This window comes from Pelodiscus sinensis, chromosome 1 (assembly GCF_052426305.1).
Source record: "Pelodiscus sinensis isolate ZL-2025 chromosome 1, ASM5242630v1, whole genome shotgun sequence".
NCBI classification, from domain to species: Eukaryota; Metazoa; Chordata; order Testudines; family Trionychidae; genus Pelodiscus; species Pelodiscus sinensis.
This window is the reverse complement of record NC_143052.1, coordinates 101,960,869-101,983,868: the sequence shown is the minus strand read 5'-3', so window position 1 is coordinate 101,983,868 and position 23,000 is coordinate 101,960,869. Positions and strand designations below refer to the sequence as shown.

The 23,000-nt window shown below is 40.1% G+C and overlaps 1 protein-coding gene across 6 annotated transcripts; it reads left to right on the top strand.

The window, feature by feature from the left end:
* Positions 1-9,735: 9,735 nt before the first annotated feature.
* SPIC (Spi-C transcription factor) lies at positions 9,736-21,967 on the top strand. 6 transcript variants are annotated; one of them, XM_089781861.1, is made up of 8 exons: positions 9,878-9,955; positions 10,984-11,061; positions 11,472-11,498; positions 12,204-12,297; positions 13,963-14,075; positions 16,453-16,542; positions 17,189-17,297; positions 19,348-21,967. In XM_089781861.1, exons 3-8 carry the CDS (start codon positions 11,496-11,498, stop codon positions 19,773-19,775), a joined length of 837 nt encoding a protein of 278 aa, XP_089637987.1. In that variant the 5' UTR covers positions 9,878-9,955; positions 10,984-11,061; positions 11,472-11,495; the 3' UTR covers positions 19,776-21,967. The 6 variants fall into 6 exon arrangements, with proteins under 6 accessions (XP_075795422.2, XP_075795435.2, XP_075795450.2 ...); XM_089781858.1 differs by having other exon boundaries at positions 13,960-14,075; XM_075939307.2 differs by lacking the exon at positions 10,984-11,061 and having other exon boundaries at positions 9,736-9,955; positions 13,960-14,075.
* Positions 21,968-23,000: the final 1,033 nt, after the last annotated feature.

The window sequence follows — 23,000 nt, the reverse complement described above, 5'->3', positions numbered from 1 at the left end:
CTTATAGAGGAGAGGAAGCCTCCAAGGCTACGTCTAGACTGGCATGATTTTCCGCAAATGCTTTTAACGGAAACGTTTTTCCGTTAAAAGCATTTGCGGAAAAGAGCGTCTAGATTGGCACGGATGCTTTTCCGCAAAAGCACTTTTTGCGGAAAAGCGTCCATGCCAATCTAGACACGGTTTTGCGCAAGAAAGCCCCGATCGCCATTTTCGCCATCGGGGCTTTTTTGAGCAAAACAGTTTTTAGCTGTCTACACTGGCCCTCTTGTGCAAAAACATTTCCGGAAAAGGGCTTTTGCCCGAACAGGAACGTCAAAGCATTTGCACAAGAAGCACTGATTTCGGACAGTAGAACGTTAGTGCTTTTGTGCAAAATCAAGCGGCCAGTGTAGACAGCTGGCAAGTTTTTGCGCAAAAGCAAAAACTTGCCAGTCTAGACGCAGTCCTCATGTGTATATCCCTACTCTTCTGGGTACCTGAAAGAGGGTGCACCAGGATCTGCACAATGGAAGTGAGTGGAGATTGGGTGAGCTAGGAACAGGCCAGGAAGATGGAAAGTATATCATCCCTCACACACCTAGAGGCAGGCAATGTATTGTCTTTACTCTGGAGCTCCGAAGACAGCCACAGTCAGCAGAATTCCTGGTAGCAAAGCTTCAGCAGAACTACATGGCCAGAGAACTGGCATAGTGGAGCCTGCTGAGGGACAGAGCAGATGTGGCAACACGGTGCCTTTGTGTGGGTAGCACAGCCACTCATGTCCCTGAAGAGCCACCAGACTTCCAACAAGGGCAAACAATAGTCCCATGACAGAACAATCTCCTGTCAGGTCCCCTATCCCCCAAGTTTGTCTATGATTACAAGAGTCTCATATCTTAAGTTCTCCCTCTTTCTTGTTTGGGCAACTACAACTCGACTTCTAGAATTTCTGAGCATGTCATCAAGGTCTGCTGAAAATACATTTGTCAGTTCAGATTGTAAGATCTACTTACAGGCCAGGAGGGACTTTTATTCTGGGTTTGTACAGTGCCTAGCAAAGTGAAGCCCCGATGCTGGCTTGGGTTTCTAAGAGGTATTGTAATACCAAAAAAGTAATGTATGTTAGGGGTAGCCTTTGGAAAGATTGTGAGGAAGAAACTTTTTTATATATTACCTGAATGGTAAGTTTTACAGCCTAGCAAAGGCTAGAGTGGATTCAGAAGCCTAAACAATGAATGCATTGTTGGAAGTATGTTTTTTTAAAATAAAGAGGAAATAGAAGACTGGAATTTTATAGTGTCTCTATTTCTCATTGACATTCAAATTTTGATTCAATATATCAGGCTTATAAGTAATTTGAGACACTAAGATTTGAATAACATGTTCTCATTTTCAGACTCATTCTGGCAATCCATTCTTCCCAACTGATGCAAAAACCATAACTGACACATCAAGTTTCTCTGTAAATAAAATACACATGAGCTGGTTGATATATACTGTCAGGCTCAGTCTAGCAGAGATTTGTCAGGAGGTTGATGGTAGCCAGATCTCCTCAGGCCAGAGATGGGGACAAGAAGATCCCAGCTCTAAAAAGAAAAATGTTAGTTTTGCAACAAAGTCAACTCTTGCTGCACATATCCCCACAATTCACACTGAGAAGAACTCCATCGGCCTTGGGAGACACAGGGTACAGCTACAAACAAACAAACAAAACCCTGTGGCATTGAATCTGAGTCCAGATCAACAGACACAGGCTTGCAGGGCTTGTGCTATGGGACTAATAATAGCAATGCAGATGTTTCCACTTGGGCTGCAGCCCAGGTTCTGAATGTCAGCAGGGGAGATGGGTCTCAGAGCTAGGGATGTAATAGTGTAATCAATTAACAGAATAACTGATAAGCAAAAGCTTATAAGTTAATGCTATGGATAGACTACACGTATTCCTCCTCCCCCCAAGTAATTTTTTTAGCAGGATGGCCAGCAATCTGGCTCAGACCTACCCTTGCTGCAGTTCTGCATTTAAAGTGTATTAGGAGGTAGGCAGGCAGGTAGCCCAACTCAGTTCTGGCTCATGCTGGGTCCGGGAGCACAGACCCCCATCCCAGATAGAGGCTGGTGCCACCCTGCAGTGCTGCCTCTGTGTCAGAGGCAGCAGCATGGGGTGACAGGCAGCCGGTCAGTGAGGGGAGTTGGATTTTAAACTGTCTCCCCTTGCAGACCAGCTCCCACCTGTCACCCCGCACTGCAGCTTCTGATACAGAGGCAGCAGCAAGGAGTGGCAGGAGCCTCCTTGGTAGTGGTGCCGGAGCGCTCTGGCTGCCAACCCCATCCCTGGGTACTATAGAGTAGTCGACTAACCAATAAGAATTCATGAGGTTACTCGACTATTCAATAAACCGATATTTAACATCCCTACTTAGAGTCCTGGTTCCATCCCTACTGGGAAGGATTATACTGCTATTTTCAGCTTGGTAACGTGAGCCTCTCAAGCCCAAGTCTGTTTGATCCAGGCTCTGAGATATGCAGTCATGAAGGCTTGTTTTGGGGTTGTTCTTGTTTGTTGTTTTTGCCGTGTGGACAGACTCACCCTCAGGAACAAAGGAGAGAGAGAATTTGGCACAACGTGAGGCACAGTGTAGCCCTGGCAAATTCATCCAGTGGGCAGGATCTAGAACTGACGTCAGGAGAACTCTGCTATTCCTGGCTTTTCTTTAGGCCAGGCCATTTTCTTTCTGTGTACCTCATTTGCTTCAGCTGTAAAATAGGGAGCAGGTTATTTTCTCATTTTTATAAAGCACATAGAGATATATTAATAGAACGCACTAGGCAAATATTAAGCATTATTGCTAATTGTTATTAGCAAACCTGAGGAGGGCTTGTTGGGCCTAATATTCAAAAATAGATGTTTAAGTTATGTATACAAAGTGTATGTGCCTGAGTGCAGACAACCACACATACAAAATATGCAGCTTCAATTGCCACACAGGACATCGTGTAGGCAGGCCCCATCTTACAAGTACCCTCAACTACATATTTTGCACATGTGCTCACTTCTCTGTGTTCACACAAGCACATTTGTCAAGTGTACCTTGAGCACTTATATTTGAAATAATGGCCCTAAATATTTACCTCCACAGAACAAGAGGCTTCAGAAAATCTGATGCTGTTCCACTAGTGATTCAAAGAAGCCATCCTTCAAATTTACAATTATCCCACTAGTTCTGTTTTTCAGAAGTTGATGTGCAAAGATTGAAAGTACAGGCAGTCCCTGGGTTACATGGATCCGACTTACATCGGATCCCTACTTACAAACGGGGTGAGGCAACCCCGCACTAGCTGCTTCCCCCCAGCAGACCAGGGAGACGCGAAGCTAGCGCCTCCCCCCCCCCCCCCAGCAGACCAGGGAGACACGGAGCGGCTTTTCTCAGCAGACACCTCAGCTTGAGAATAAAGGACTGAGGGAAGTGAGGTGTGGGAGAATAAAACTGAGCTCTGGAGAAATGTTTGGCTAGAGTTTCCCCTACAATATGTACCAGTTCCGACTTACATACAAATTCAACTTAAGAACAAACCTACAGTCCCTATCTTGTACGTAACACGGGGACTGCCTGTACATTCAATTAACTTATGTGTACTCCACACTGTACAAAGTTAATGTCTATGTGCAGGCACCTGTAAAATGGTGATATGGCGACAATATGATAGGAAAATAACAATTACAGATCCAGCACCCTGAGGACCTGACTGGTCCCAAACAAGGGGATTTGCCGGACTGCCAGGGTCAGAGCACCATGGCCAGAGCTGTGCAACTGGGGCAGAGCTCTGCAGCGAGGGCCAGGGCAGAGGGATGGGACTGGAGCTCTACAGCCTGGGCTAGAGCTCCCTGGCTGCCACTGGGGTCGGAGCTTCCTGGCCGCAGCCAGAGCTCCACAGCCGCTGCCAGGCTAGGGATGTTAAATGGTGTTTAATCAGCTCATCGACTAGTTGATGGAATTACCATCAACTAGTCGATAAGGGGGGAAAACAGCAGAGCTGCAGTGGGGTTAGCTACACTTCTACCTCCCCTGTGGAGATGGTGCTGAGGGGGAACCAGCTTTTAAGATGGCTCCCCCCAGCACCGGCTCCTGCTCCCCACCCTTGCTGCCTCTCTCTGATATGGGCAGCAAGCAGGGGGAAAGCAACTAGTTGAGTCACTAGTCATCTATCCAATAAGCATATGCTTATCGGATGGTTGATTAGATGACTAGTCCCTTATATCCCTAAGCCAGGCTAGAGCTCCCAGGCCACTGGGGCCATGGAGCTCTGGTGGGGACAGGTCTCCCTGCCATTCTGCCCATTCTCTCCCTCAGAACACACACACACATGGGGCTCTCAGCTGAGTTGCCAGTGTCCCCTACAGCTCTCCTGCCCTCCCTGTTCCTGCACTCTGTGGTCCAGGTACAGCTGTGGTCAAGATGTACCCTATTCATTTAAATATTTATATCTAATATAATGACCTATTATAGATACACATAAATACATCTCTTAGGGAACATGAATTTAATCTATCTATCTATCTATCTATTATAGGATGTGTCTAGACGACAGGGTTTTTTCGAAAAAAGTGGCCTTTTTTCAAAAAAAACTTCCCGTGTCTAGACTGCCACCATGTTCTTTCAAAATTAAATCGAAAGAACGTGGTGGTTTTTCGACTGTGGTAAACCTCATTTTTCGAGGAAGAACGCCTTTTTTCAAAAGGGCTCTTTCGAAAAAAGGTGTTCTTGAATGCAAACAGGGCTTTTTCGAAAGAGAGCATCCAGACTGCCTGGGTGCTCTCTTTTGAAAAAGCGGCTCGCTTTTTCGAAAGAAGTGGTTGCAATCTAGATGCTGTCTTTCGAAAGAGGCTTGTAGTCTAGACATAGCCTAATAGATAGATAGATAGATAGATAGATAGATAGATAGATTAGATAGGAGGACGTTCACAGTTCATGTAAATATGTATAAGTTTCTTACTGTCACATTAAAAAATGCTGACTATTTTTTCATCCCACGGCATCTTTACAGCTGTAGAGAACCATACAGCATCACTTTTTATCCCTGTCCTTAGTTTGTTCCTCCAATAAATTCAGCTTTGTCATGTGTCTGTGTACAATGTCCCACCATCTAGTTGGTGGTCACCGTCTAGGTCTGACTGCCCTTGGCTGTGTTTGCATTATTTTATTTCGCATCCTGTTATCTGTTTGTCTTCTGTTGTGTACCCATCATCACAATCTTTTTGATTGCTGCCTTTCCCATACCAAGATTTCATATTCCACTCTCCTGAAAATGTCTTCCCCTGCATTAAATTCTTTGCTCATTATACCTGCCATCTTCCAAAGAATCCACATCTCTTTTGCTTCCAGCCAATATGTTTGGCAATATACCCATACAATTGAGGAAGAACACAGTACAGCCCATAGATACATTTGACCTGGCTAATGCTAGAATGTTGGTGTAGACAAGCTTTCTGAATATTGTTAATGCTAGTGTTCCAGTTTGCTTGTGATATATACTTTTTAATAATGACACTCAATGTTAGCTGAAGTGCACACTTTCGGTGTGTCTAAACTGCATGGCTCCATCGACGGAGCCATGTAAAATAGTTTACCTGACATAGTCAATGAAGCAGGGATTTAAATAATCCCCGCTTCATTAAAATAAAAATGCCCGCCACGCTGTGCTGACAATCAGCTGATCCAGCACAGCGCAGCAGTCTAGACGCGGATCGGTCAACAAGGGAAGTCTTTGTTGACCACTCCGTTATGCCTCATGAAACGAGGTTTACCAGAGCGGTCAACAAAGGCTTCCCTTGTCGACCGATCCATGTCTAGACTGCCATGCTGTGCCGGATCAGCTGACTGTCGGCACTGCATGGTGGCCAATTTGATTTTAATGAAGTGGGGATTATTTAAATCCCCGCTTCATTGACTACATTGGCTAAACTACTTTACATGGCTCCATCGACGGAGCCATGTAGTCTAGACACACCCTTTGAGACACACTTTATGTCACAAATCCAAAACTCCTATAGAATTCAGTGAGTTGGAGTGAGTCTTATCTGCCAGCTCAAAACATGAGGAAGATTAAAAGTGATATTATGCGCTTTTAATTAAGGAGATTAAGACTAAGTCTATGATACTGAAATAAGAGCTGCATTTAAGATCGTGCTATCTATGGTGTTTTCCCAACCTATATGAAAAAAGAAAATGAATTAAGCACTTTCTTTACAATGTTAAGGTATTGTTAATGAAGTGACACTGATCAGATAACTTAAGAGAGATATTAATTTTTATGGCTTTAAGACAAGTAAGCTTCTTTCTGAGCCCTCTCCCAATTTTACCACAAGTCCATGGCCAAGATGAACAACACAAAGGTAACTGTAATATGGAATGCAGACTTAGATCATGTCTCCACTTGCTGTGCCAGAGATGATCTTCTGGTGTTTGATTTGCGGGTTTAGCAAGGGCCTGCTAAATTGAATGCTGAGGGTGCCCCTGATTGGCACCGGTACTCCTACTCCTCGCAAACACTCCAGTACACCTCTTGCTGTGGAGACTGTGCCAAGCTCATCTTAAGGTATGTCAACTCCAGCTATGTTATTTACGTAGCTAGGGTTGTGTAACTTAAGCAGATCTTTCAGGTCTAGCATAGACCTGGCCTCACAAATACAAGTGCAGACCATGATATTTCCTGCAATAATGCATCACTACCTGATAAGAACACGGAGAGAATCTGGGCATAGGTTCTGCTACATACTCTGGCTTGAAGTGATTTCCACCTTAAACAGGTTTTTACAATTTGGTTCAGTGGCTCTCAATGCCCCTACTATGCAAATTGTTCCAGCGTACTTGATATGGGGCTGGATTCTGATGTTAGTTTCACTGACCTAATTTCATGAATTTATATATTGTTTTTTCTGAGTTTACTCTAGAGTAACTGAGGTCAGAATCTGGCCTGTAGTGTTTTGGATTAATGTTATATAAACAAGCACAAATAAGTACAATTTCTGCTACATATTTTGGAGCCCATTCTTATTTAAAAAGTCTGAGGCAACGGGAAAGATTTGGCACTATGTTTCTGTTGCAAGAAAGAGATAAACTATAAAACTTATTTTAGTGTCACTTTGCAGAGCAAAACCGTTAGGTTAACTACTTAGTAAAGTTGAAGAGGAGATGGACAGGAAGCTAATTGCTCAATCAGCTTTTGACACACATCACAGACTCAATCATGATTCACAATTTTAAGAACACTTCTTGCAGTTCATTTTCCTTTAAAAATACAAGCCTGGTCAGAATAATTTGTACAATGAAATGCTAGATTTAAAACACCACCACTGGATCATTACAGTGCTGTATTTTTCTATGAAAAATGCCAGATATCTTGAAAGTTTAGGGCCTTGTTTTGTAAATTGGCTTTGTAGACACTTGTAGGTGCTAATAATGTTGCCTGCAATTCAGTTATACTGACAGATCAGAGCCATGTGCAGTATTAGTCATCTAAAGAAGTGGGTTGTACCCACAAAAGATCATACCATCTACATATATTGTTAGTCTTTAAGGTGCTGCTAGACTATTTGTTGTTTTTTAAGTTTTTCCTAGTAATTGACAGTCATTCTACTTACGTCAGTTTCACACTGAGATTGTTAAAGATACTGTTTGGCTCATCTGGATGAATACTATTTTATAGCATTGCATGAGATGCAATTGAAGTCACTTTGGAAAATATGGCAAAACAGATGGGCCTGACTCTGAAAAGTTAGGTACCTAGACACAGGTGAGAGGAGGTGCACTCCAGCAGTCAGGAGTTCTGGACTAATACGGAGTAAGAAACTTTCCTTCTGCAACACCCAAGAGGAGAGTACCTATGTTCTGAGGGGCTGCTGCATAAGGGTATTCTTTCCTTTATCTAAATTAGTTTGAGACAAAACCAGCCATTTTCAGAATTCTAGGGCTTGCACAAACTCAGAAAGTCTGAATACATTGTGGAGAATCAGTCTAATTAACAGTTAGACTAGAGCTGGGCTACAGCTGCTGATCTGCACTATAAAATGCAGAATCAGACTTCCCCAAAATGTATGTTGTTCAGATCTGGGGCTTGAGTTGGTACATTGTTTAGAATAAGTAAGTCAGGAAGTTCAGCTCTATCTCCGCATGTTCTCAAAGACCATGAGTGTTTATGACTAGGATTTTGATTTAGAGAAGTTTCTTCCTAATTTTTACATTGGGCATAACTTTAGCTGATATAAATTGGCATAAAACCAGTGAAACTATGATGAGCTATACCAGCTAAGGATCTGACCCATTGCTGGGGAAAGGTAACTGGGCACAATTGTTAGATATAAGTGTACTTTGTAATAAAGTAAATCAGAATGCATGAGAAGACTATATTAACTGTGGCTTTATTGATTCCATAACAGCCTTCCAAAATCCTTCTAGCAAAATCCCACAAGGTTACCCTCCCAGGAAAGATTGATGGACAAGTAAAAATGTGTTACCATGACTGCAGGTACCAGCTCCTAGATCCACAAATGTATTTAGGCTCCTATATTCCATTGAAATCATTGGCAGTTAGGTGCCTAAATCCCTTTGGGGCTCTGGGCTCAGATGTGATTATTTTTCACCTCAAAATTCTTGAGGAGTGTGTCAGGAGGTTGATTTGACAACCAAAATTAAGAATGGTTTGGGGCAGATCCAGGATTTTTCCCCAGGTTATGACAATTATTTGGTCTGAAATGGCATGGAACCACAAAGCCTTCATGGATCGAGAAGGCCAGAAGGCACATAAATTGGGAGATGTATATTTCCAAGTGTGATCAGTAGGAGTTGGTCATTACTTAGCTGCACATATCGTATCAGCTGACAGGGGAGCAATTTTGTCTGATATTAGGGAAGAAACTGATAAGTTCAGCACTCCCAATGTGTGGTACAGCAGAGAGCCTACCCCCCTCCTTTTTGAGACCCCTTAGCTTTCATACAAGGGGATGGTAGCAGGGTCCCAACAACAGGCTGGCTGGGACCAGGTTGGAAAGGGGGAGGGCTGAGAGAGCCATCCTACATTGGAGAAAACAGTTAACTAAATAATTATATGCATTGTATAATTTATTATCAGGTATTTTAAGTGAATAAGTTGTGGCCTAATTAAATCACATCCATTGCCTTCTGTCTTTCTCCACTCTTACACCTCATCCCAATCATCTTCATCTTCATGACAAAGGGAAGGCAAGCAAATTTTGTACTTGGGCTGTAACATTGTCACGACAGGTTTACAAGGCTGTCTCACACCCGCAATCATGCCACATCTATTTTAATTACAGGCAGTCCCCGGGTTACGTACAAGATAGGGACTGTAGGTTTGTTCTTAAGTTGAATTTGTATGTAAGTCAGAACTGGTACATATTGTAGGGGAAACTCTAGCCAAACATTTCTCCAGAGCTCAGTTTTATTCTCCCACACCTCACTTCCCTCAGTCCTTTATTCTCAAGCTGAGGTGTCTGCTGAGAAAAGCCGCTCCGCGTCTCCCTGGTCTGCTGGGGGGAGGGGGCGCTAGCTTCACATCTCCCTGGTCTGCTGGGGGGAAGCAGCTAGTGCGGGGTTGCCTCACCCCATTTGTAAGTAGGGATCCGATGTAAGTCGGATCCATGTAACCCGGGGACTGCTTGTACTTATAATTTTTTATATTTTAAGTAATAATTTAAACACTTTACTTTATTCCAAAGAAAATTGCTGTGCTTTTGGGGGGAAAAGTTCTGCAGACATTCTGTTGTCCTAGGCAAAATGAAGAATTATGAGGGCACTGTGTTGTACCTTTGCTCAAAAACAAAACAAAAACCTTTCGTTGAAGCACTTCCCCAAAATCAGCTATTTAATGGAACCTTTCTGCCAGCCTATTGCTGTCATAATTCACTCCTTCATTATTTATGAACTGATTCTTTCTGTTGTGTGTGAAGTTTCTACCCTAGGTAAGTATTCAAACTATTTTTCTTCTTTCTCCATTTTTGGCTCTGCAAATGGTACATTCAGTGGTAGTCAATATTTTACTCTGTTAGGTTATGTAAACCATCAATTCCTGTAGCTATGTAATCAACTTTACTACTTAGTAATTTGGAATTTTGGTTGGATAAAACCAGTTCCATTTTAAGAAATGTGTTAATTAAAATGCCAGGAATGCATTTTAAATATGAACTCCCATTGAGTTCAGCAATGCAGACTCAAGGAATGTCTAAAACTCAGTATGCCACAAATACGTGGGCCAAAATCTGTCTTCAGTTATCTCCGAAATTAAATATCTTTATACCAAAGATTAACTTGGTTCTTCCTGTGTATGTTACCGAGACAGGACACTGAGGAAAAATATTGACCTCACTGAAGTCAATGGCAAAACAACCACTGACTTTGTTGGGCCAAGATTTCACACGTTTTGTTTAGATCCTCAGAATCACATTGTAATAGCAAACAACTGAGTCAGGAAGAGTTGAAAAGATATGTATAAAATTAGACAGTAGCTTGAAATACATTTTAAAAATATACTGCAATTTATTGAAAGGAGTGTACATGTCAGATATTTGCGGTCAGTTAGAAACAAATGTTTATTTCTCATTTGTATGTATATACTTCAATCACATATGCATATCAAACCTTTAACAAGATAAAATATTGATTTATTAACTTTTTAAGAGAATTTAAATATAACACTTAAAATTGAAAAAAAGTAGGTGAAATTTCAGAGAGATAGCAAAAACTATTATATAAAACTGCATAAATATATATGTCTATATATGTCAAAAGAAATGCTAAGAAACCCATCTTTATGTAACACTGCACATCACATGTATTCTATGCTGAGCTGGTTAAAAGTTAATCTGTCATCACTGTTTATAAAACAATCTAATTTGCTTGTGGGACTGACAATTATTCCGCAGGAGAATATATAGGCATATATATTGATATGCTGTTATGCTGGGGGAAAAAAAACTATTCTTGTTTTCAGTGACGTCTGAAAACCAGAAAGACTTATATACCAGCAGTTGAGTTCAGCCAAGATTATTTGGGAAATTAAGAGATTAAGGTAATCAAGATTTAATGCCAATAGCAATATATATTGACTTTAAAATTTTTCCACAATGTTAGTTTATAGATGTTAAATATGTGAGGTAATAATGTCAGAATTAATTGTTTTACTGAAAGTAACCTGGTGCTTCGATGGAATATTAATATTGAGACACTGTGGAATTTTTAATACAAAATCTAAGACAAACCTCTAAAATCAATAGTGTGACTAATGTATCATTGATTATATCAAAATGTTAAAAAATTGCACTTTCTAAATATAAGTAGGTTTTTATCAATATTGTTATCAGTTATATAAATATTACATCACATTCTGTCCTGAGTTGTACTGGTAACTCCTCTCATTCCACTGAAATAATTTTAGTCATATTGAAATACCTGAAAATAATATTGTTTCCTTTTAAACAGGATTGCAGCTTTGGTTTCTAAATAATGGTAAGTCTTTTATTTTTATTTTTCATTAAGAACAGTTTTTTTATTTTTCATTAAGAACAGTTTCCAATTTGCTACTAGAAAATTCTTAGGAGTTTGCATAGTTTGCAACATTATTGTTATCCCTACTTTGAATAAAATACTGATCTGCCTGCCACTGGCAATATGTGGTTTTGTAAAATTTCACAACGTGGTTTCCCATATGCTCCTTTATAATATTATAGGCTGCTCATTGCGTAACAGTTCCTAACTTGTGTGTTACACTTTTAAGCCGCTTCTATGTTACTGCTTCATAACTTCAATTGTAATAAGTTATTAATATATATATATATATATATATATATATATATATATATATATATATATATATACATCTTGCTATTAAAGACTAAGGGACAATACAATTTTGCAAACTTTTGCTGCAAATTAAAGACATGATCCTGGGAACACTCATGAGTAAATACAGTTACGTTAATAGTCCTATTGATCACAAAGAGACTTCTCAAAGGACCAGAAGCTACTCTCATGTATAAGGGTTACAGGATCAGGTAGTCATATCTGTAAAATTTATATTCTTCTGGAATGGTTTATTCTATCTGTAATGTATGGCAATATCCGTTTATTTGGGATTTTCCAAATAATTGGAATCTAAAGGATCAAAGCTGTTCTTTGTTGATTTAAAAAAGAAAGGATGTATTGTTCTTACAGTATTATACTGACCAAGACATATTGGGTCAAGCCTTTGAAGATGCGCTAGAGGTGTTGCAGCAACATTCTGATGGTGAGATTCAGTATTCACCAGGTAAAAAAAAAAGTTTTCATTATACATTATCATTTTAATTTTTTTTATTTTTAAAATGTTTACACAGAAAAACCCTTACATTGCTTTGTTTGGAAAATAGTTTCCTATTGCCAAAGTATTCATAATTACTGTGCAGCAGCCATTTTTCGGTTTTCCTGTTCCAATACACTATGGAAGAATGGGATGTACCAACAAGTTGCAGTCCCCTCCCCAAAAAAAGGACAATCGATTTCTATATCGACTGAATTTACATTAAGATGGATTCTTTAAATGCAAGTTAAGATAAAATATTTTTGTGAATATATAGTAACTTGAGTTCTGGATCATCTCTTAGAAAACTGTGTTTTATAAGTTATAAGTGTAAACATGATGGCTTTTAAAAACTTGAAACAGTGACAGGCTGTCAACTGAAATTTGCAATATAGAGATGGGCTTGTGAATCAAATACTGTACCACTTGAGCTTTTAATTTTACATCATGAAGAGAGATAGGAAACAGGAAGACAAAGTGTTAAATCCTGGCCCCACTGAAATCAAGGGCAAAACTCCCGTTGACTTCAATGAGCCAGGGTTTCTCCCAAGAGACATATATTACTATTTGCCATGTTAACCTATCATACTCTAATATGAAGAAATGGTAACATATATTTGGGTCGGATCCTCAGCGGGTTTTCATCAGCATAACTCCTTTCTATGCTGATTTACATTGGATGAAGAAGTCTTTATATATAATTTCTTACACGTCCTCGTAATTTATATCATGAATAGCACTGATCTTATCTAAAGCCATACAGGTCCCAATCCACAGAGGTGCCAGGCATTTGAAACTCACAGCATTCAGCACTTCTCAGGATTTAATCCATATTTCAAAATGCAAGAACCATATCCCTTCAAAAGAGTCTTCTGTTCATTTAAACAGCATGTAATTGTTTAAAGACTTATCAACCCAGTGTTCCATTATGCTGTCTTTAAACATCCTAAGGATTTAAGTTATTTCAGTCAAATTCTTTTTGGCATTACAGATGTTCACAGGAATTTTTTCCTGTAGTTCATTTAGATTAGTAACCTTCTCCAGGCCCCTCATTATAAAGATTTTCAGATAAATAGGAAGAATGAAACTGCTTAAAATCATTCTTACATAATTCTGTTTATAATTTAATTCCACTTGCTTGAACTGGTGGACATCTGCATAGGAAGTAATCAAAATGTTCTTTTTTGTTCTAATAATTCTAATATTTGTTTTAGTCTTCTATGATATTCCTTGAATTCATCATTCTATTTGGTGAACATGCATCTTTTCTTTATTATCCAAACTATTTGAGGTTGAGGAGGAACGTTGTCACATATTTTATACTGACCAATGACTCTCTTTTCAGGACTTCTATTTTTCATCAATCTAAATAAACCCAACAACATAGCATTATTAATTATTATTATTATTATTACTTTTAGAATGTGGCTACTATAATTAGTGCTGGAGAAGCCACTAATATTGAGTGAATCCCTGCTCTGGTGAAATTTATAATCTAGAAGGCAGACAGAGAAGGACAAGGTGAACTGGTAGAGCGGTGAAGCAGAAGGAAGAGTGGTGGAGGTGATTTTTTTTTAACTTTTATTTTCTTCCTTTTTCTTACTTATTCTATTTTTTTCCCAATTTCTCAAGAAGATTATAAAAATTGTCTGACCCTGATCAACCATCATCCTCACCTCCATGTCAGTCCAAACTACTTTGTTGCGCCACCTACAGAAGAACCAGTATACAACTGGAGAAATGTAATTGTAAGTAAATCACACCATGTAGGAGCAAGCATCTGTAAAATGAAATCTGGCTGTTCATATTTTACATCCTGACAAAAATCTAGCCTGGTCAGAAATAATTCAGATGAAGTAGCATGAGAAAAAATCTTTGCACAGTCTGTTTCCTGGTCTCCCTGTAGCACCAGCCTTAACTATTTACACCATTGAGTAGAGAAGATCAAAGGGTAGTGGTGGAGATATAATTCTTAGACATTTAGACAGTGGTTCATCAATTAATGTGAGTGCAAACTTAACAAAAATACCAATAAGACATGAAGGATCATCTTTATATTATTTTAGCAGCAGGCTGAGAAGAACAAACTTGTGTCCAGTCTCCTCCCGTCCCTCCATTTTAGGATGTTTTTAAATAATTCTCTTGACTGACATGGATTATATGAAGAAAAGCAAGATTGCCAAGTACTGTGCATGTGGTTGCCTTACTGTCAGCCTAATTTTAAAGTGGGGAAGGTGATGGGGATTTGGAGAAGAGGTCCTTGACACATCTCTGTCCTGCAAGGCCATTCTCCTTTTTTAAAATGAACATGGTAAACCAAATATTGAAAGAAAATATTACTTACTCCCTTACTCCTTGGTCTGCTTATTAACATGCTGATAGATCCTAGGCTGCATTGCCTTCCCCACAAAGTCCCCTCCACAGTGGGAAGACCTGGTGATAGTCACTGGTAGCTTGGTTCCATCAAAGCAATCACTCTATATCTATCCATCCTCATGCTCAAAGGAAACCTGCATAACACCTTCAAAAGATGAGCCTGGGAGCTTAAATTCATAAGGGCATGGCAATGCTAGACCGTTTACAGCAGCACAGCTGCACTAATGCAGCTGTTGTTGCTTTATGCTTTTGAATGTGGCCACTCTAAATTGTCCCATCAGCTTAATTACTCCAGTCCATGCAACATAGTTCTTTCCACACATTTGTGTCACTCAGGAGGTGATTTATTTGTAAGGTCATGTCTCCACTTGACGCGCCGGAGATTGATCTTCTGGCGTTCGATTTAGTGGGTCTAGTTAAGACCCACTACCTGGAACACTGAGGGTCGTTCTGGTCAATGTTGGTACTCCTGGCATTCACGAGGAGTAAGGGAATCCAAGGGGAGTGTTTGCTCCTGTCGGCCTCCTTTTGTGAAGATAGTGCCAAGTTCAGTTTAAGGTAAACTGACTCCAGCTACATATTTTATGTAGCTGGAGTTGCATACGTTAAACCAACCTTCCAAGTCTAGTGTAGACCTGGCCTAAGTTTCACTGACATAACCTGTATTGTAAACATAGCCTAAAAATCATGGTCTGAACAGACCCACTGGATTTATGGTTCATTACAACAATCCGTAACCTCCTTTTTCTCCTTTGATATCAGAGGGTGTTAATGGGCCACTCTACCTTGAATGTCCCTTAGCATATGTGCTAACTACGGTTGCTACAACAATCTGTCTCATCTTGTATGTGAGGCTAGGATTACCTTTCCCAGACACATACACACTGACTCTGTGGATTTTCTGGGGCTGGAAGATGCATAGGAAAGAATTAGCCAATACTCAGTACTTGCCTGTAGCTAGGCTTCCCACTCTCCCTCCCTATCCCCCCAGCACCTCTTGTCCCCCAGCAGCCCAGCTGACCAACTCCTCCCCCTTCTTCTCAGCACCTCCCACCGGAGCAGTGGGGGTGCTCCACGAGGGAGAGGGAGGACTGAGAATGTGACACACTCAGAAGAGGTGGCAGGGAAGAGGCGGGCCAGGATCAGAATCTTGGCTTCAGGTGCCAAGCAGGAGCAGGAAGAGGCAATGTGGAGGTGGACTAGGGTAGGAAGAGGTGGGGTAGGAGTTTGGAGAAAGGAGTGGAGTACGCGCAGGGCTTGGGACTGGGAAGGGGGGTCAAGAACCCTCCAGCTAGAGGGGAAGTCATTACCTATGCCCAGACCTAAAGAAGAGCTCTGTGTGGCTCAAAACCTTGTCTCGCTCACCAACAGAAATCTACTCTATATATTTGAAAAAGTTTGTGTGTCTGTGTGTCCATCCTTCTGTCTGTGAGTCCATTTGTTCAAGAATTTCTCCTAAATGGTAGGAACTAGGACCACCAAATTTGGTATGCAGCTGCCCCTTATCAAAACTTAAAGCAAGGTCAAGGTTTGGTTGTGCCAAGATAATAGGATGTACCTGGAATGTGACTGTTTCTCATAAAATGGAAAGGGAGGGGTCTGGTAGTAGGGACAGTTATACTGTAAAATGACTACAGGGACCAGAAATTGGGGTCTGGACACCTATAGCCCCATTGGGCCAGCAGGGGTGGAGAAAGGGACAGCTATCTACAGTGTATTTCAGAGTTTGTCTGTTTGTCTGTCCCCCAGCCAGAGGACATGCACCCCTCCCCCGGCTGTGCCCGCTGGAGTTGCAGTGGCCATGGAGAGGCACTTCTCACCTGGCCCCAAGCTGCTGTGGTGAGAGCGGGCTGGGGTTGTTCTTGCTCCCTGGGGCAGCCTGCACACTGAACCCCTCATCCACACCCCCACCCCAGAGCAATGATTTAAATGAAGAAAAACAAAATTTGAGTTAAGGACCTGAGCATTGTTAGGTAAATCTTCTAGTTGATCCACTAAAAGACATTACCTTATCCACCTTGTTTCCCCAGGGGACAGCTATCACCTCCTAGCTTGACAATGCTCTTTGTTAACCCTGGGAACTACACACAGTAGTGGTGGGGAAAATGTGTGTGTCTCTTGATGAATGCTAGGATTCTTGATGCAATCCAGTGAATCAGTTCTTTCCACGTTTTTTTTCTCACATAGGGTGTGTCTACATAGCACCCTAACCTTGAAATAGCTTATTTCAAAATTTGGTGCTGTCTGTACAGGTCGTCTTTCAAAATAAAGCACTATTCCGACAAGTCCCTTAACCCTCATGGAACGAGGGTTACAGGGATTCTGGAATATTTTATTTTGAAATATATTGCAAAATAACGGGTGTGTTTAAAAACGCGGAATTGAATATTTCAGGACACTTCTGGTATCCCAAAATAGCCCCACTGTCTAGACATGGCCATAGTGTTTTCTGGTAGTAACTCTTCGTTGTCTTAATTTCTTGAAGAACAGTGCAACAGATTTATATTCTGAAGGAACTGTTTACCACACTCTGCCAAATATTCCAGAAAACCAAGTGATGCATCCTACTGCTAGCCAGCAAAAAGGAGGGAAAGGTGCGTAGAAAGAATTCTGCTGTCTGTGAACATTTTGTTATCTCTAAATTCTTCTTAGAATTGGTGAATCATAACTCCTAATTATTTCCTCAGTTCTTTCCTTTACTGTTATCAAGAGAAATTCAATTAATCCTTAGATGTAATATTTACTGTTATATAACTCCCAGGGGTCTTAGCTCTGATCTGAGGCCTGCAGTTAAACAGCATAAAGATTGGACTCATCTAGCCATCTCAGGGCATGTCTACACTAGGAAATTATTTCAAAATAACTTATTTTGAAATAATAACTCCTGAAATGACAGTTTCAAAATAGTGTGTCCACACTACAGGGAAGGCTCGAAATTAGTTCAACGTAGGCTCCCTCTAAGTGGACACGCTAACTCAACTTAGAGCCTCAGGAAGCACTGGGGAGTAACTACTTTGAATGACTCTGAGAAGTAGTTATTTTGAACTAGGAGCAGTGGAGTGTCCACATTACCACTATTTTGAAATAACTATTTTGAAACAAGAGTTATTCCTCATGGAAATCAGGAGCTATTATTTTGAAATAACCAGCCTCTTATTTAGAAATAACAGGCTTGGTAGTGTGGACGATCTGTTTGTTATTTCAGAATAAGGGGAGTTATTTTGAAATAACTCCCTAGTGTAGACCAGGGCTCACTGATTTATAGAAGCCTCTACCCCAAAATGTTGCTCCACCAGAATATTGTCATTTCCCAAGAATGGATATGTCTTTTGATGTCTCTGATAATACCCCCTCCTTGCCACCTGAAAAAAGGTAAATCTTCCATGGTAAAGAAAAGGGCAAAGAAAACATTTAACTCTCTGCAAATGTCTTTATCCACTTTATTTGCTTCTTTTTCCCCCTGGGGCCCAGCAGACTCATCAATTCCCCATTATTTTTTGATATACCTAAATAACATTTTAATTTATTTTATGTCTTTGTCCATTTGCTCTTCAAATTCCCTTTTAGCTCTCCTAAATTCATTATGTATTTTACCTACCAGAATTTATGGTCCATTCTATTGACTTCACAAGAGTTTCATTTTCTATCTGGTATGGCTCAAATTACTTCTTGTACCTTGCAATTTAAGCACTGTTTATTTCCTGCTTTTCTGCTTCTTTTTGTTGAGGGGAAAGCATGCCTTCTGGGAGTTTTCTATAGTAGCCTTCATGATGAGATAAAATGCTCACTTTTGACATTAGGGTCTTTTAAAGTAGCTTCCTTTTTCTGCTGTGTTTGAAATCTCTCTTCCTAACATTTAGTCTGACTGCCAGCATTTGTTTTGCTTTCTCGCTGGCTGATGTTAAACTGTATTATACTTTGGTCACTGTGACCTAGTGGTTCAAGGATAGTTACTTGAATAAACACTTTGGGACTGCCACTAGTGGCCTCTTTCCTCCTGTGTGCACTAGAGCTCACAATTCCAAGCTACAATCATTTAAAATGTGTGTATATTGCCTCTCTACACCCTGACCCCAATGTGATACGTGACCTTTTGACCTGTTTTTAGTTGAAGTCACATTTAGTTAATTACTGTTTTATTAGAGTTGCCTGTTTGATCTCTCTCAACCCTGTGCACTCAATGACCTTCTCCTGGTCAGGTGGCCAGAACTATACATCTTACTAGTATAGTTGTATTCTGATGACCTGAGATTTGTAATCATGCAGATTTTCCACTCTAGTTCACTTATTTTTGTTTTTCAACTTTTCAGCCGGGAAGCAGAATTTTTATTTCAAGCTGCATGCCTATTTTTATTTAACTCCTTAGTCTGACATCCTGTTACTTTTCTGGAAAGTACCTCTGTGCTCAAGTGGTTCCTCCTGCAGTTCAGATGTCCTATTTATCACCAGATGCAGGGTTACTGTAATTCCTAGCAGATGTCTTGGTCAAGACTAAGTTCTCCTGGTTGACTGTCAGCTTCCCCCTCCCCCATTTAAAACAAGAATAGCCCATTTTCTTACTAACCGTTAGTCAGGGGTTGGGAACCACCTGCCAAAATGGATCTCTGAGTTATGCCCTAACCACTTGTGTTTTATTTTTGATAGGTAGAAAAAAGCTTCGCCTGTTTGAATATCTTCATGAGTCTCTGTGTGACCCAGATATGGCAAACTGCATCCAGTGGGTGGATAAGCCCCATGGTGTTTTCCAGTTTGTTTCCAAAAACAAGGAGAAACTTGCTGAGCTGTGGGGGGAAAGAAAAGGAAACCGCAAGGTCATGACATATCAGAAAATGGCCAGAGCGCTGAGGAACTATGGAAGAACAGGGGAAATCATTAAAATCCGAAGGAAGCTGACTTATCAGTTCAGTGCAGCTGTTTTACAAAGATTTGCTCCATCATACTTCCTAGGAAAAGAAACAGTGTATTGCCAGTATCTTCAGTACAATCAAGAATACCAGTGTTCAGATGATTGGAACGCTTATAATAATTACATGTATAATAGTGATCATGAGCTGCATCATGCTAACAGCTAGACATGTCACATTAATTTGTCTTTTTAAGAGTTAGAAATATCTTAAAGCTCAAAAACTCTTCTCTCAATATATTTTTTTCTTTTTCAAAATGTACCAAATACATACCCACATACACATGCACCACAGGTGAGAGTGTTGGAAAAGAAACGTTCAGTGCTATCTTAATTTTGCACCTGTTGCAGCGAATGAGAAACTTCGGTTGACTGTACAAGCAGCAGTTGTTAGGTCCAATTCTGAACTCCATTATATGAATTAGAGGAGTTACTACAGATTCACACCTCTGTAACCAAGATCAGAATCTGGCCTGTTGTCTGTTTGACATCAAAGACCGTATCCTGACATTGACCCTCACGTGTGACTCTCATTGACTTCACTGACACATCTATGCATGGGAAAATGGCAGGGTATGGCCCTGTGTATTCAAATCACAGAGTTCATATGTACCCATACTTCTCAACTCAAACTTCACATGGATGCACTTGAAATATGTGATGAAGGGTGTTCAACAGCCTGCTGCTAATGTTGGCTTTATTAATCAATACTGCTCATTAGTGATCTTTTCTAAGCAAATACCATCCTGGATTTGTGTGCCCATATGACATGGAAGCTGGGACCTGTGAATGCTGGTTAAGGTACTCATCCTTAAGCACTCCTTGATATACTGAGTCAGCATTTCCAGGTACTCATTTCATTGCTGGGAGTGACACTCACTAGGAGAGCTACCATGCCAGGAATGGATTAATTGGGGATTAAACTTTTTCAAAAATGATTTACAGTTCTTTCCCCCATAATTCTAGAAGCTGTATTTCTAAGGGGACAGCAATTTTGTATTCAATTGTAAATAGCAAATGGATTTTTTACAGTCTCTTAAGTAGTTATAACTTACCTCTTTTAAATGCCACTTTCCCCTTTCCACATCTTCTTCAGTATGGTAATGTAACTGAAATGCTCAGCAGCCTCACACTCTATCAATGTAAAGGAAATTACATTTAGATAGACACAGAACACATGCACTCAATGTAAGGCTGGTGCAAGTTACATTATTTTACTACTTACACCTGTTCACAGACCAACTTACACCACCATTGTCTCTTCAGGTTTTGTCCCAGACAGATCTATGGGAGCTGTACCCCATTCCCAAGGGGTTTGCTTTGCCCCTGGCAACCACAAAAATAAACATGTATGAAGATAAAACTGGTTTGTAAAGGGCATTAATAATATTGACTTGATCTGTCTGACTTTAACATGAAATCATGAAGAAGTAGCTCAAGGGTAGAATAATCTAGATGGATATTAAAATAATGGGCTTGATTCTTATCTCACACTGATTTTTTTCCACAGTAACTCAACTGACTTTGATACTTAATCCTGATTCATACTAAAGTAGGAAAGATCAAAATCAGACCCAATATATTACTTATTAATGTTGTGTGTGGTATGGCTATGACTTTTCATAGTGGCTCCAATAATATATTCTCTAGCAAGCAAAACTCTTAACAGAAATCAATGTTTAACATGATAGAAAGGTTGTATTACACAAAACTTGAGTGAAGCCATAACATTATACTAACAATGGGTCCAATTACAGAAGTTAGTGGGGGCTTGCATGACTAAGGAGTGCAAGATTGAATCATAGAATCATAGAATACTAGAACTGAAAGGGACCTCCAGAGGTCATCAAGTCCAGTCCCCTGCCCTCACAGCAGGACCAAGCACCGTCTTATTGCTTGTTTGTTTTTTGCATTGAGATTTCTTGTAACGTATACACTTCAATATAATAATAAAAAAGGCATCAGGATCTCTGGTACATTACATTTGGATCTAGTCATGCCATACCATTTCTGACCTGTCCTACCATACCAGGAATATTACCCAAGGTTAAAGTGTGAGATGAAGCTTTTTAAATTGTGATACCTTCTCTATGTAAATAAAGATGCTAATGCAAAATGTAACTGACTTGAACTTTCTGAATGCGTGCAAACTATTTAGGAAGCTGAGTGAGCTTAGTTACTATGTCTATTGTCTCTCCTTTCACACTGACTTTGATACTCGCTTGAATCTTACAAAAGCACATATCAAATGAAATGTCTGCTTTGTGTAATAGGATTAATTTAGTCACGGAATGTTCAGATTTGCTTCTTTTGACCTCAGCTGTTTGCCAAGAAAATAAATACTTGCTAAGATACATACAATTAATTTAACAATTTTTTGATATAAACAGTTTACACCGGGCCGAATTTTGGAAAAACCTTCTCTTTCGGAAGAGCCCTTTCTTCCTCATGGCACAAGGAAGACAGGGCTTCCAAAAGACCACATCTGCTCTTCCACAAAAAATGCTGGAAGAGCAAACGAGTTTCCTGGACGTGACAGAGTTTTTCTGGGATACCTTCAGTATCCCGGAGAACCTCTGTAATCTAGACATAGCTCCACTTTTCTTAAGAGCCTTTGAAGGACCCTCCCCAAGGTTTTCTGAAAGTCCAAGTTATACAGTAGGCACTGGATCACAATTGTCTATAAGTCTGCTCACACCCTGAAAGAATTCTAATAGTTTGGTGAAGCATGATTTCCCTTTACAAAAGCCTTGTTGACTTTTCCCCCACCATATCATATTCATCCATGTGTCTGATAAATCTATTCGTTACTATATTTTCAACCAGATTGCCTGATACTGAAGTTAGGGTTACCAGCCTATAAATGCCACAATCACTTCTGTAGTCTTTTGCACAAATGGGGGTTAGATTAACTATAGTCCAGTCATTTGATACAGGGGCTGATTTAAGTAATAGATTACATACCAAAGTTAATAATTCTTCAGTTTCCTAGTTGAGTTCCTTCAGAATTTGTGAGTGAATACTTCCCAATATTTAAAGGATGCTATTTTGTCTCTAGCCACCCCTTTTATTCTTTTGTTTAATTATGGGGGCATTTTTTTAGTCCTCTTGCTGGGTTTTTTTTAATTTGGGGTATATATTTTGTTTGAGCTTCTATTATGGTGTTTTTAAATAGGTTTTATGCAGCTTGCAGGCATTTTACTTGTGTTCTTTTAATTTCCATGATACTAGCTTCTTCATTTTTCTGTGGTTTCCCTTTTTGAAGTTAAATGCTACTACGATGGGTTTCTTTGCTATGCCCTGCCCCAACCCCCACAAGGATGTTACATGCAATTATATTGTGGTTGATACAGTGACGTAGCCAGTATGGGTATGTCTACACTACAGAGCTTTG